The sequence below is a fragment of the Dryas octopetala genome, chromosome 8, assembly GCF_963921425.1.
Source record: "Dryas octopetala chromosome 8, drDryOcto1.1, whole genome shotgun sequence".
Lineage (NCBI taxonomy): Eukaryota > Viridiplantae > Streptophyta > Magnoliopsida > Rosales > Rosaceae > Dryas > Dryas octopetala.
In genome coordinates, this window is record NC_141373.1 from 3100568 (window position 1) to 3114531 (window position 13964).

Consider the following 13964-nt stretch of genomic DNA (forward strand, 5'->3'; position numbering starts at 1 on the left):
CTACTGAGGAATTATAAGAAATTTTTTCTTCATTTCAAGCTTTGGTCATGGATGTCTCAGTGTTTATCCTGGTTATGTATGCATGGATTTATGGCTCCAATAAAAGTAATTAAAAAATGTACATTTTCATTTCATGCAAAAATTTGAACCGATTAAAATTATTATTCTTACTTTAAGAGATTGAAACGAGAGACAGTATTATTGTGTGATGAGATATACTACTAAAGTAATGAGTATTGGCTAATTATTTCTATTTTACGGTTGAAAAATAAATAATAATATAGAATCATAGATCTTATTGTTACTTATTATTGGCAAAAAAACTTAAAATTTAAATAGCAAAAAATGGGAGTCGAGTCCACGTAGGAGAGAATGAATATTCTGAGAATTTTTAAAAAAAATTAAAATATCGTTTTTGTTAATGATGTACAGTTAAAAGGCAATACCGTGGGTCGATGCCGCTTAATTCTCGGCAATGTCGCTCTCCGACGCCCGAGATTGAACCTGTAGCCGTATGCCACGCTCGCTTTTCATCTCAATCTCCCTCCCTCTCTTCCCTTCTCTTCTTTCTCTCTCTTCTCCCAATCCCCTCCAACCTCAACCTCTTCACAGCAATGAGAGCTTCCAAGCTCCCAAACCTAGCTGCAACACAGAGACTCACACCTTCCCCTCCATCAGGTACTCCAATTCCGTTTCCGTTTTCGTTTTTTTTTTTTTTTTTTCAATTTTGATCGACACCCATCTCGATTTCAAGCTTACCCATTTGAAATTCGGTGTTGATTTTATGGTTCCTATGCTGTATCTGTTCTGTTTAGCTCAACTTTCTAAATGTTGATGGTGATTTGAAACGATGTCGTATTAGTTTTAAACTTAACATGATTGATTCTCAGAGGAATTCATTGTGGATCTGTGGCTGTTTGCAGGAAACGATTTGTCAAAAGAGAATGGACTTGGATTTTTATTGTTTTCTGGTCTCAGCTTCTACTAGTCCATTTTGTGAAGGATTTTAATTTCGTATTTGTGATTGTATAGGCTGAAATTGCATAAACATATATATATATATATATATAGTGGGATTCTTTTTATGTATAAATCTGTGGATTTGGACAGGTTTGGCTGGGTGATTGTATCATAGAGAAATACTATATCAATACTTGATTGTGAAACTAGAGAAAGATATTGTACAGGGTTTCTGAATTTTATTGTTTGGGGTCAAATTTATTGTAATTGGAAGAACATTTATTCGATGACTATGACAAAGAAGTGTTGGAGTTAAAAGCTTGCATACAGTTTGCTGGTGTGAAGAGTGGCTTGTATGCCTGTTCTTAGTTTGGAAATTTGAGGAGAGGGGTATAGCAGCTCAGGTAGCTGAGTGACCATTGTTATGCAGCTACGAAGGTCCGAGAACTTGCTTGATACCATGACCAATGAGGTGCCTGGCTCCTCAGGTAAATGGATCCAGCAAGAATCAACCTTAGTTGTCCCCATCACGGAAAAGAATGTACATAAACATGTCTCTGTACAGACAGGTGAGGAATTTTCTATGGAGTTTCTTCAGGATCGTGTTGCTGCAAGAAGAGTTCCTGCTGTCACTGATACAGTTCAGAATCGTGTTGGGTTGAATTATAATCAGCTGGCATATCAGGATCTTACTGGTATTCTGGGGTTGAGGAGAATGGATTCTGAATGTGCATCTGATACGTCTGAGTTTGTCTCGACAAAAGGGTCGGGTAAAGAAATTGAAAACGAGGCTTATGTTGATAAGTTAAGCAGATACAACAAGGGGGAGGTTGATTGTGGACAAGATAGTGGACAAGGATCAAGGAAGGCTTTTGGTGAACTGAATTTTGACCGGGCTGGTTTTCGACCAACTGCCCCACTTATTTATATGTCAGAGTCCCCTCATTCCAACAACCTTAGTGGGTCAGGAGTGTTGGATGGTTCTCAATCCGGGAAGATGAAATTTCTTTGTAGTTTTGGTGGAAAAATTTTGCCCAGGCCTGGTGATGGGAAACTCAGATACGTTGGGGGAGAGACACGCATTATTTCCTTCAGGAAAAATATTTCTTGGGAAGAGCTTGTGAAGAAAACTTCCAGTTTTTTCAACCAACCTCATACAATCAAGTACCAGCTTCCAAGTGAGGATCTTGATGCTCTTATATCTGTGTCATCTGATGAGGATCTTCAAAATATGATAGAGGAGTACCATGGGCTTGAAAGGCATGAGGGTTCTCAGAGACCGCGAATCTTTTTGATTCCTTTGGGTGAATCTGAAAATACATCTTCCTTCGAGGCAAATACCATACAAGAAAGCAACCCTGATTACCAATATGTTGCTGCTGTAAATGGCATGGTAGATCCTAGTCCTAGGAAAAACAGTGGAGGACCAAATTTGACTACTGAAGCAAGTAAACTGGGAACCAAGACTTCGCTCTTCCCTTTGGAGATTAATAGCAATTTTAAAGCCTTGCATCCTAGTCAAATTTTGAGTGATTCCCAGAATCTGACTATGTCTTTGATTCAGTCTCCTTCTTTTTCTCCAATTCCACATCAGTGGAGAGATTCCAAGAGTGCTAATTTACAATCACAAGGTGTTAACTCATCCCGGGGTAGTAATGAGAGTAGCTCTTCTTTTGTTAGTGCTCAACCACCACCTGAGAACTCCAGTATTAACACTGCTGGATGTAAAAATCCTCCACAGGGAGCAGTTATGGATTATCACTGCCCTTATCAACAAACTGATGATGGCCAGCCAGGCCAACCCCATGGAGGACATTGTCACAACCGCGATCCCAGCAAAGATGTGTCTACTTTAGCTGTTGGCCAAAATGATGGTGGTTTTGATGGATTCTCCCATGGGAGGCCAGTGCATAAAGAAAGATCATTTCATTCTGAAAAGCCTATCTCACACCTAGAAGATTCAAGGGTTCTGTTGTCAGGATCTAATGATTCCATTGATTGTCATCATGCCTTGCCACATGCGTTTTCTGATTCAAAACTGCAAGAGAATGGAGGGAGGTCTGCATACTGTTCTCAAGAAGGAATGAGCCCGTCATCCCCCTTAAATTTTCCAAAGGCTCAAAAGTCATTGCTTCTGAACTCAGACACCTCACAAGAAAAGCCAACCCAACTGCATGCCAATATCGACTCTTTCAATCCTCAGTTACAAAATAAGTTAAATGATATTGAGTCGGTTGGATTGCAGAGAAGACAGGATTTTCCAAATTCTTTTCCATGTTTAGAATCATTGGACAGGAATGAACATACTTCCAAAGGTACTGGTGATATTCATGAGAAGTACCGAACAGATAAAAAGAAAGATTCGTTGTATTTGGAACCGAAAAAGTTCAATGGAAAGAATCCTTTCTTGTATCAAGATGAAAACCTCTTTGGGGAAAAATCACCTGCTACTGGTGTGGAATATCAGAACAGATTGCCTAATATAAACCCCAACCAAACATCTACTGTTGCCTCTGGGGTTGTGGTTCCTGCAGCCATTAATTCCAAACCTTTGGTAGATAACACGGTGGAGGACCCCAAAAACTTCAAACATGACAAAACCCATTCCAATCTTATTGTCCGGAGTGAAAGAACTGCCAATGATCAGGATTGCCCTTTGACAGGGATGACAAATGGTGAACAAGGACGCAATGTTTCAGTGGCCAGGACTTCTGAAATTCCAGGCTTAGTTCCAAGTACTAGACAGCACTCTTGTAATGAAAATTCTTTGGATGATCTCATCTCAGGGATGTCCAATGATCAGAATTGTGCTTTGACAGGGATGGAAAATGGTGAACAAGGACACAATGTTTCAGGGGCCCGGAAGTCTGAAGTTGCAGGCTTATTTCCAAGTACTAGACAGCACTCTCGTAATGAAGATTCTTTGGCTGATCTCATCTCAGGGTTGTCCAATGGCTCAATTTCCCAAGAACCTGAACAGCCTCAACATGTTGCAAGTCAAAAGGATATAGGTTTCCAAGAACCCCTGCTTATAAGCTCTGCAAATTTGTACCCATTGACAGTTCTTGATGATCCTGAGTTGCAAAAGAGTCACCATATGGTGTTGCAAAATCCATTCCAAGATTCTGCATTTAAAAGAGAGGTCTCTCTCCTTGATGATGACTTTGTAAATTACCTAGATGTGAATGTTAAGAAGTTGAGCTTGAATGTCGAAGATGTTGCTTCGGTTCAAACAAAACCCCCAACAATGAGTGATGATAAAAGTCAGTTGGAGTCGGCGATAATTGTGGAAAATGTAACCAACGGTATTACTCCTGGCATCCAGTCTTCATCAGTGGTTTCCCCATATGCTGCGGATGAATCCATTGGTGATCTCATGTCCCCTACTGAAACAGAGATGGAGAGCATCATTCAAGAGTCTGAGTATGAGGTAAAACTGATTAGATTTGTTTAAAGTCTCTGATTGTGTAAATTATGTATCTACTTGTGGGTTTGAATTGCTGCTTGTTTTGTTTATAGGATGATAAGGCTGATGAAGGAGACAAGAATGAATCATTTAGTGATGCAATGATAGCTGAGATGGAAGCCAGCATCTATGGCTTACAGGTATTCCGCTGATGTTTTAGTTTTCTTCTTGATTTAGTACATGTTTTTGTTTAACGTATTGAAAAAGTTTGATTCTATTTTCATGTTTGGCAAAATGGTTTGTCTGCGACTGGAGCCTCCGTTGCTGCAAGCTTATATTGCATCATGCTATATAACATTTGTCTTGAAGAGACTGGCCTTGCCAGTGAACATTAAGGACACTAATTATTTGTAGTGACTGAAAAACCGAAAACCGAAAACCGAAAACTGAAAACTGAAAACTGATAATTTATTTCTTAAAAGAAAAGAGTTCTTTATTTTTATTTAAAGAAAAAAGATATTAATAGCATCTTATGGTTACATATGATGGGATTATCCTTATGGTAAATGCATTGATCTCATTATCAACCTTTTTCGTGCCTCCTAACATATTGTATTGTTGCCAAATAAGAAGAAATGGTCCATGCCCCTTTTGACTCCAACCACTTAATTCGGAGTATACAATTTTGACTCTTGGTCTGTTTTGAGTATACAGGGCTCAATACTTGCCAGTCATAAGTTCTTGGCAAGTTTCTGAGTTAACTTGATAATATGTGTGTGTGTGCGCGTGTGTGGTCTATAGGGAGAGCTAAATCCACTGATAAACAAAGGGATGTGTGGTGTACTTTGCTTACCTATGAGACAAAAGATAACTCAGGTGTGTTTAAACATTAAAAGGATTGGGTAGAAAGACAGGGATTCTTGTGGCCATTCCTGTTATCTGAAACACAAAGTCATTCATGTGTGTGCAAACTTCTGATACTGTATTTGATTGCTTTAGGTGTTGTTGTGTTGCTCCTTGTGATTAAAGGATGACTGAGATACTCTCTTATATGTGAAAGACCAGCTTTCTGGCATATTTTTCCTTTGTGGGCATTTATAAAAGTTTAGTTTCTTCAAGCAACTGAATCATCTAATTCTGATGTCCAGATTATAAGAAATGCTGATCTTGAAGAATTACGGGAATTGGGATCTGGTACATATGGAACTGTATATCATGGAAAATGGAGGGGATCAGATGTTGCTATAAAGAGAATTAAAAAGAGCTGTTTTTCAGGGAGATCATCAGAGCAAGACCGATTGGTGGGTCTCCGAACAAATTTCATTCCAATTCATTTTCTTTATTCTCTCAATGTCTCTCTCTCTCTCTCTCTCTCTCTCTCTCTCTCTCTCTTTCTGGAGTAATTCAGCGATTGTTTGGATCTGCACCGTATGGACAGTTTTCTTTTTCTTATTCTTTTTTGTAATAATTTGAATTGTCATTCCTTTACCACTACAAAAAAATTTTAATTGTCATTTGAGTGCATGTGAAGTTGATTGGTTATTTTGGCTGTACCAGACAAAAGATTTCTGGAGAGAGGCACAGATCCTTTCAAATCTTCATCATCCAAATGTGGTTGCATTTTATGGGGTAGTACCTGATGGATCTGGAGGAACGTTGGCAACTGTGACCGAATATATGGTGAATGGATCACTTAGGCATGCCCTACTTAAGAAAGATAGGTAATTTTACCATAATTTATTTTCTTTATTTGCTTCCTACAGTTATTTATGCATATCTTAGATGATGGGATTCTTTATGCAGATCACTTGACCGTCGTAAAAAGCTTATAATTGCCATGGATGCAGCTTTTGGCATGGAATACTTGCATTCAAAGAATATTGTCCATTTTGATTTGAAGTGTGACAATCTGCTAGTCAACTTGAGGGATCCTCAACGACCTATATGCAAGGTAATTAGTACGGAACCAAGTTTCATATTCAAGGATTGAACCAAGTTTCACCTTTCTTACTTTCTTCAATTTTTTCCCCAGGGACTTATTTCTAGGATTAATTGCGCATTCATTTTTTTAGGTTGGAGATTTTGGGTTATCGAGAATCAAGCGCAATACTTTGGTATCGGGTGGTGTGCGAGGAACCCTTCCGTGGATGGCACCAGAACTGTTGAATGGTAGCAGCAGCCGGGTTTCTGAGAAGGTTAGTAGGACTTTATATAGCGTCAGCAATGTAGAAGGTAAAATTAGATTGTTTGTTAGAGAAAGTGGCTTTATGGTATTAATTTTGACAGGTTGATGTTTTCTCATTTGGAATTTCAATGTGGGAGATTTTGACGGGGGAGGAACCATATGCAAATATGCATTGTGGTGCCATCATTGGTAAGTTTATATCCTGGACCTACGTGTCATTAGTATTGATTGTGAATGGAAAATCTCTTGTTGCAGTTTTTCTATTCTTTTTGAAATGTTATATATGATCCTGTAAATCCTTACTTCCATTTGCATTTGTGGATTCTGATTCATGGATCTCTTAGCCCAAGGTTTAGGCTGAGTAGGAGCAACTTTTAATTCATTATGAAGCTCAAATAATGGATGCAATAAGTTCTTACAACTTCCATGATCAAAATAATAATACAGAGAAAGTTCTTTAATTTCCAATATTTTAGAAAATTATATGTGGCATCATGGGATATATATATATACATATATGTTCTTTTTCAAAAAAAAAAAAAAAAACTAAGTGGTACCACTAGAGTTTAACAGAATTATTTTATGGGTTAGATGTTGTCGGAGCACCGCTATTGTAGGTGGTTGCAGAGCATTAGCAGTTATATTATCTTCTCTATTTTTAACACCAAATATAGGTTCCTGCAACAAACAAAAAAAGAAGAAGAAGATAAACACCAAATATAGGTTAGAAGATATCTATATATCGGCCACCTGAAGTTCTTCTCGTTCAATGATGCTTCCAACCACATCTGGAGCTAGTAATCTATTAACTTTGATAAAAGAAAAAAATAACATTGATTCGCACAGGCTTAGTTTATTCTGTTTCTGTATGTTAAATAAGTATCTGTTTCAGTATGGATACTTTATATCTTTGTTCAAAACTTTTTTGCCTGATTTGGTAACTTGTGAACGAAAATAAGTGTCTGTTTCAGTATGGATACTTTTTATCTTTGTTCAAAACTTTTTTGCCTGATTTGGTAACTTGTGAACAAAGGGGGAATTGTGAAGAACACTCTTCGACCTCCTATTCCAGACCGTTGTGATTCTGAGTGGAGGCAGCTGATGGAACAGTGCTGGTCACCTGATCCTGAATACCGGCCCTCATTTACTGAGATAACTAACAGGTTGCGGGCTATGTCGAATGCACTTCAGGCGAAGGTACCTAATAATCAGACAAGACAGATGAAGCCTAACGTTTGTGCATAAATCGACAGTGCATGGGTGCACATTTGACATTCTTCAGGTACCAAGATTATCTAGTATCTCCAGTGGAAACCCTTCTTGTTGAGGATAAAAAATTTGAGGGTGATCAGTTCATCCCCACAATTTGATGGTCTATTGTTTTGCTCCTCTTGATAAAGATATCTTATTTTTTTATTCTTTTGTAAAAGAAACACAGGGTCATACTAGCATGCAAGCAAGAGACCATCTACAATTTTCTTTTGAGTTTGGTATCCATGCTTTTGGTGGGGAAACACTTGTCCAATATGTATATACACAAAAAAGCATAGAGCTTTGTTTGATTTATTTGCTTCAGATGCTTTCCAGCCCCTTTAGGCTTTTATTTTCTTATTATTGATAATGGGCACTGCAAGTTATCTGGTCGCCAACCTTTTGATAATGGCTTTTCATGTGGCCATGCGAACGTTATGTTGCATATATGACAACCCACTATAGAATATAAAAGGAAGATGTTTGGTTGGTTACTGTAGAACGCGCCCAAAATGTTCAAAAAAACTAAAAAAGGGTGTTTAATAGATGCCAACCAAATCTTCTTGCGCCGAACATTTTGGGAAAAAAATAAAATTTGAAGAGTAGCCCCAACGTTCAAATCATGGACTAAACACTTATGATTTAATATATTGCAATTTAAACACAAATTATTTAACGAGTAACTTAAAATCAAGCCACACCCAAATCCTACCCTAACACCATTACCACCGAATCAACATTGAATCATGGATTTAAGGCGGCCTGGTCAGTCGACCACCTCCCTCCGGTCTCCCTTTTAGGTTTGGCAAGGAGGGAGCCCGAAGAGAGAGATTGGGTAAGGGAAAGAGAGTAGGGAAGTGGCCGGCTGGCTAGTGGGGCCGCTGGTGGTGGAGTAGGTGGCTGAGTGGGCCTAGGACGGGTGGGTGGGCTAGAGTTTGTTTTTTTTTTTTTTATTAATACTTGTGTTTGGTCTTAGATTGGGTTATAGTTGTCATTTCACAAATTAAATATGAGTTTATAATGAGAAGAAAAAGAGGGTTCAAATAGTAACCACATTTTCAATTCTTCAACCCCATAGAATAAAAGAACACACCCATCAAATGCTTTTAAAATTTTGAATGAGAAAAAAAAGGAGAGAGGAGAGGAGAGGAGAGGAGAGGAGAGGAGAGGAGAGGAGAGGAGAGGAGAGAGAGAGAGAGAGGAAAGAGACATAGAGGGAAGGAGAGAGAATGGGAGGCCGTCGGTTTGAACCGCTGGCGATGGTGGGGTTGGGGTCAGGGTGGGTTTGGGCTTGGAGGTGGTGAAAGTAGTTTTGTTATTTTAGGATTTAATGAGGGTATTATAGACGTTAGATTATGAATTAAAATTAGAATTTAATAAATGAGAGAGATGAGTGGATACTGAAAAAAAAAAAAAAAAAAAAAAAAAAAAAAAAAAAAAAAAAAAAAAAAAAAAAAAAAAAAAAAAAAAAAAAAAAAAGGTGTGCTAATAACGACACTCTAAAAAAAACTAAAAAAGTGATTGGGAGAGGAAGCAACTGAGCAACAAATGCAAGTGTGAATAGCAAGATATTTGGTTCCTAACTTCCTGTGGAAAACGTGGGGTATTGTTTCCTAGTATTTTCCCAAAAGACGCACTGAAAAATGGGTTTCATTAGTGTGAATGAATTGGGTCCCTTTCTTCCATCCTGGTCTTTCTATATTGTGGAGTCCAATAATGGGAACGTTTCAGTGTCTCTCCACTTGCAATTGACTAGTTGGGTCAGTCTTCTTTTAAGTATAGCATAATGGGTTGCTGCTACACAAATTGTGACTGAGAGAGCATTCCTTTTTGGAGAGAGAGATGGAGAAAGCACTTAACAGACAGAGTGTTCTGCTTCAGCATTTGAGACCCAATCCTTCTTTTTCTTCAGCTCCTCCTCAAACCCATGAATCCGCTGCTCTCTCTGTAAGTTTGTATCCATTTCAGAAACCTGATTAGTTTGTCAAGTGAGCCTGTACTTGGTGTTCTTGTTTCGACTTTCTTTTCTGTTTATGTTAATTTTGAGTTCTTAACTTTACTGTGATTCTATATGCGAGTAAACTGTGGTTCAATTGCCTTTTGTGCTTATTTTATGGCTGATTTTTCTTTTTTCCCTTTTGGGTTTTCTCTCCTGATTGTGTTTGTTAGGCTTCAATATGTGCAGCTGGGGATAATGCTGCTTACCATAGAACAGCTGCTTTTGGAGACGATATTGTGATTGTGGCGTGAGTAATTAACTGATTTGAGAAAATTATTTAACTTTTGTATATTTGGTTAATGCTTATAACGTCTCTCTACTAAATCTTCCTGTAATAATCATGTTAAATAGGGCCTACCGAACTGCCATTTGCAAATCAAAGCGAGGAGGTTTTAAGGATACTTCACCTGATGATTTACTGGCACCTGTTTTAAAGGTTAGATACACTTCCCAACTGTATTCCAGAGGAATAAATGTGTTTCTTTGAATTTTAATCTTGGGTTTTGTACTTCCCTCTTAGTTAAATAATAGCACTAGTTTATCTTATTCCACCTTCTTATATGATTTACTTTTCATGTAGGCTCTAATAGAAAAAACAAATTTGAACCCAAGTGAGGTAGGGGATATAGTTGTTGGTACAGTTTTAGCACCTGGCTCACTTAGAGCAACTGAGTGCAGGATGGCAGCATTTTATGCGGGTTTCCCTGGTAAGTTTTCAATTATATTTGTTGTTTGAAGGCCCTTCTTTATATTTGTTTTAGACTATAGTTTTTGTTTATGGCTCATCACTTCATCTGTTTTATCCAGATACGGTTCCTATCAGAACAGTCAACAGGCAATGTTCATCTGGCCTGCAGGCAGTTGCTGATGTAGCTGCTTCTATAAAAGCAGGATTTTACAACATTGGTGAGAGAATTTCTAGAATATGTATTGATTCTAGGTGGTCTCCATCAGTGCACTTGACCTTGTTTTTAATACAGGCATCGCAGCTGGATTGGAGTGCATGACAGTTCATAAAATAGACAGGATCCTTAAAACTAACCCTAAAGTATATTCCAACTCTTTTTATTTACTTGATAATTTGTTATACATGAAGAATGTTTGCTTAAACTGAATATATGTTGTTAACAGGTAGATATCTTTGCACAAGCCCGGGACTGTCTTCTTCCTATGGGTATTACTTCTGAAAATGTTGCACAGCGTTATGGTGTGACACGGCAAGAGCAAGACAGAGCTGCTGTGAGTTTCCTATCAGTTCACATGCATTAGCTACTAGTTACTATCATAATGCTGAAGCTGAAATTTTGTAAATGTATGTGAATAGGTTGAATCACATAGGCGTGCTGCTGCAGCAACAGCGTCTGGTAAATTCAGAGATGAAATTGTGCCTGTGTCTACTAAGGTAAATAAAAAAATTTGTTCTCCTGGGTGACTGTCTTTCAGTTTTTTGTAACTGATTATTTGTATGCAAAGATTGTGGACCCAAAAACTGGAGAGGAGAGGCCTGTTACTATTTCTGTGGATGATGGGATCCGGCCAAATGCAAACATGATTGATTTGGCAAAACTAAAGCCTGCATTTAAAGCGGATGGGTCTACAACTGCAGGTACTTCAGCACTTGATTGTCTTGATGCCTGCTGCCTGTTACTCATGACAGTATCATCGTTTACTTTTACACAACTCTTTCTTCACTTAGCTAGTTTGACATATTTCAAGCATTCTGAATGAGTTCATTGCTTTCGTCTTTTAGGAAATGCTAGCCAGGTCAGTGATGGTGCTGGAGCAGTCCTCCTCATGAAGAGAAGTTTAGCTATGCAGAAGGGACTTCAAATTCTTGGTGTTTTCAGGTATGACATTTATAATTCTGTTCAATGATATTTAACTCATTGCTTGAATTAAAATTTGTTGGGCACTTGAGAAGATTCTGTGATATGGAAGCCATAAATTCTTAGTAATTACCTCTAATTACGAAAAGACCATAAATTGATGGATAGGCTGGCTGAGGTTTACTCATTTACTACTTTTCTTGTCAATGTTAATCAGTGACAAATTTCCTCAGGGAGTTGGGATAGATCTGTCAAGAATTAGCTTTAACTTGCTTACTTTGGAATACAATTTTATGCTTTCTGTACAGGAGTTTTGCTGCTGTTGGTGTGGATCCTGCTGTCATGGGTGTAGGTCCAGCTGCTGCAATTCCAGTTGCGGTGAAATCTGCTGGTCTTGAGCTTGATGATATTGATCTATTTGAAATAAATGAGGTAGTGACATAGTGCATTTCTAATGACTTTTTAACTTTCATGATGAATTTTAGTTTAGAAGATTTTTTGGCTTAGCAAGCTTCTTTGTCTCCTTCAGGCATTTGCATCCCAATATGTATATTGTTGCAAGAAATTGGAGCTTGATCCTGAAAAAGTCAACGTTAATGGAGGCGCTATTGCTCTGGGGCATCCTTTAGGTGCTACAGGTATATGAAGTGACTTGCTGCTATAAACTCAGGCTGATATATGATCACACACATGCATGGACACAAACATGCACGCACATACAGAATTATGCTTGTTTAATGGACTATCATTAATTTGCTATCATCTGGTGTATTTACCAATTTAAGTAGTGGACAACAAGCAAATACTGTCACATGTTTTTTTTTTTTAAGTGAAGCTCAGTGTGATCTAAGGTGAATTCTGTATTCCAAGTTGATATATTACTGGATCAATCTGCTGTTCTGTGTGTCAGGTGCTCGCTGTGTTGCAACTCTACTGAATGAGATGAAGCGTCGTGGCAAAGATTACCGCTTTGGTGTGATCTCCATGTGCATAGGTCTCTCCCTCTCTCCCAATTCCGCTTTCAACTAACCCTTATCCTCTCCCTGCCTCCCAATTCCTCTTTCAACTAACCCCAAAATAATTAATCCCACTCCCCTTCTCCTAACATTTATGAATGAAGGCAAATTATTGAGTGCTTCATGTGACAATGTGGAACATGACTAAGCGTGTTGTCCTTGTTGCAGGCACGGGTATGGGAGCTGCTGCAGTGTTTGAAAGAGGGGACTCAGTTGATGAGCTTTGCAATGCTAGAACCGGCGAAAGTAACAATCTTTTGTCAAATGATGCTCGGTAGATAGTTCCTGTGGTTTTGGATCATCAAAAATAAATAGTTTCCGGGGATGTATGCTGAGACTAATTAATAAAGCTCCTTCTATTGCAAACTCTTTGATCACATATGCAATTATACTTTGTTACTTACATGATTATCTCCTGTTATTTGTTTGTTCTTGTGGATTCGTCTCTTGTATGAATGGCATAGTCTCTTTCCACCAAAACAAATTAAGACCCAAAAGGGTAAATTCTAATGCCCCTGTGGGCTGATGTTGGAACAATGGGTTGAAGCGAAAACAAAGCACATCCTCTACTGAATGGACATGACATGCATAAGTTTGAAGAAAATTTTGTATATTCAAACTGATCCAATAATATAGATAGTTTGTTAAAGGCTTCTTGGATTTTACTCTACTAGCCAAATCCAATGTGTGTGGATCTTCCTCATAATAAACCAAAGAAACAAAAGAACTGTGAGAAAGGAGAGAGATTATGTTGAGTAAGTTCTGCGGAGTATGTTCATAACCATTTCACTGTTAAGTTGCAGTCTTCTATCTCCTGGTCAACCTATAAATAGTAATTGATTCCTTCCTTGTACTGCCAAATGAGGTAGTTGGACTATCACTATCCATTCCTTTTACTCCCCCTTCGTTCATTCACACTATCAAAACAAAAACAAAAAAAGTGAATCAAGCACCAACTCAACTTTCACGAAACTGCAACACCGTTTTTTCTTGGTAAAATGCACATGGCCATCATGACACCACGACAAGAAAAACAAAAGATTCAGCCTGGTCTTTCTTTTTGGAAATTCTTTCAGCCATGGAGGTCTCAGCAGAGCAGGTCCATGTTCAGTCAATAAGAGGAACCTTTTTCCTATCTTTTGTAAAAGCCATGTTTATTATTTTATAATGGAGGGCGGTTTGTTTTGAAAGTCGTGAAGCGTAGGGATCACCCGGAAAATAAAAGAAGAAGAAGAAAGAAAAGAGAAAGATTCCAATATGCAAGTTGGGTATAATTGCTTTCTAATATTCATGAAATAAGAGGTATCCAAAAAATCAAACA

General features: G+C 38.1%; 2 protein-coding genes across 2 annotated transcripts; both read left to right on the plus strand.

Moving 5' to 3' along the window:
* Positions 1-457: 457 nt before the first annotated feature.
* Positions 458-8132, plus strand: LOC147276035 (kinase superfamily with octicosapeptide/Phox/Bem1p domain-containing protein). The gene is made up of 9 exons (XM_086253328.1): positions 458-678; positions 924-4390; positions 4480-4566; positions 5515-5667; positions 5924-6087; positions 6170-6317; positions 6439-6561; positions 6653-6740; positions 7585-8132. Exons 2-9 carry the CDS (start codon positions 1385-1387, stop codon positions 7794-7796), a joined length of 3981 nt encoding a protein of 1326 aa, XP_086109454.1. The 5' UTR covers positions 458-678; positions 924-1384; the 3' UTR covers positions 7797-8132.
* A 1339-nt stretch (positions 8133-9471) lies between these two features.
* On the plus strand, positions 9472-13070 carry KAT5 (peroxisomal 3-keto-acyl-CoA thiolase 2). Its single transcript, XM_086252756.1, has 14 exons — positions 9472-9749; positions 9972-10048; positions 10153-10237; positions 10382-10508; positions 10609-10707; positions 10782-10849; positions 10933-11040; positions 11126-11203; positions 11275-11407; positions 11552-11648; positions 11936-12059; positions 12157-12265; positions 12538-12621; positions 12812-13070. Exons 1-14 carry the CDS (start codon positions 9645-9647, stop codon positions 12919-12921), a joined length of 1404 nt encoding a protein of 467 aa, XP_086108882.1. The 5' UTR covers positions 9472-9644; the 3' UTR covers positions 12922-13070.
* The last annotated feature ends 894 nt before the right edge of the window (positions 13071-13964 follow it).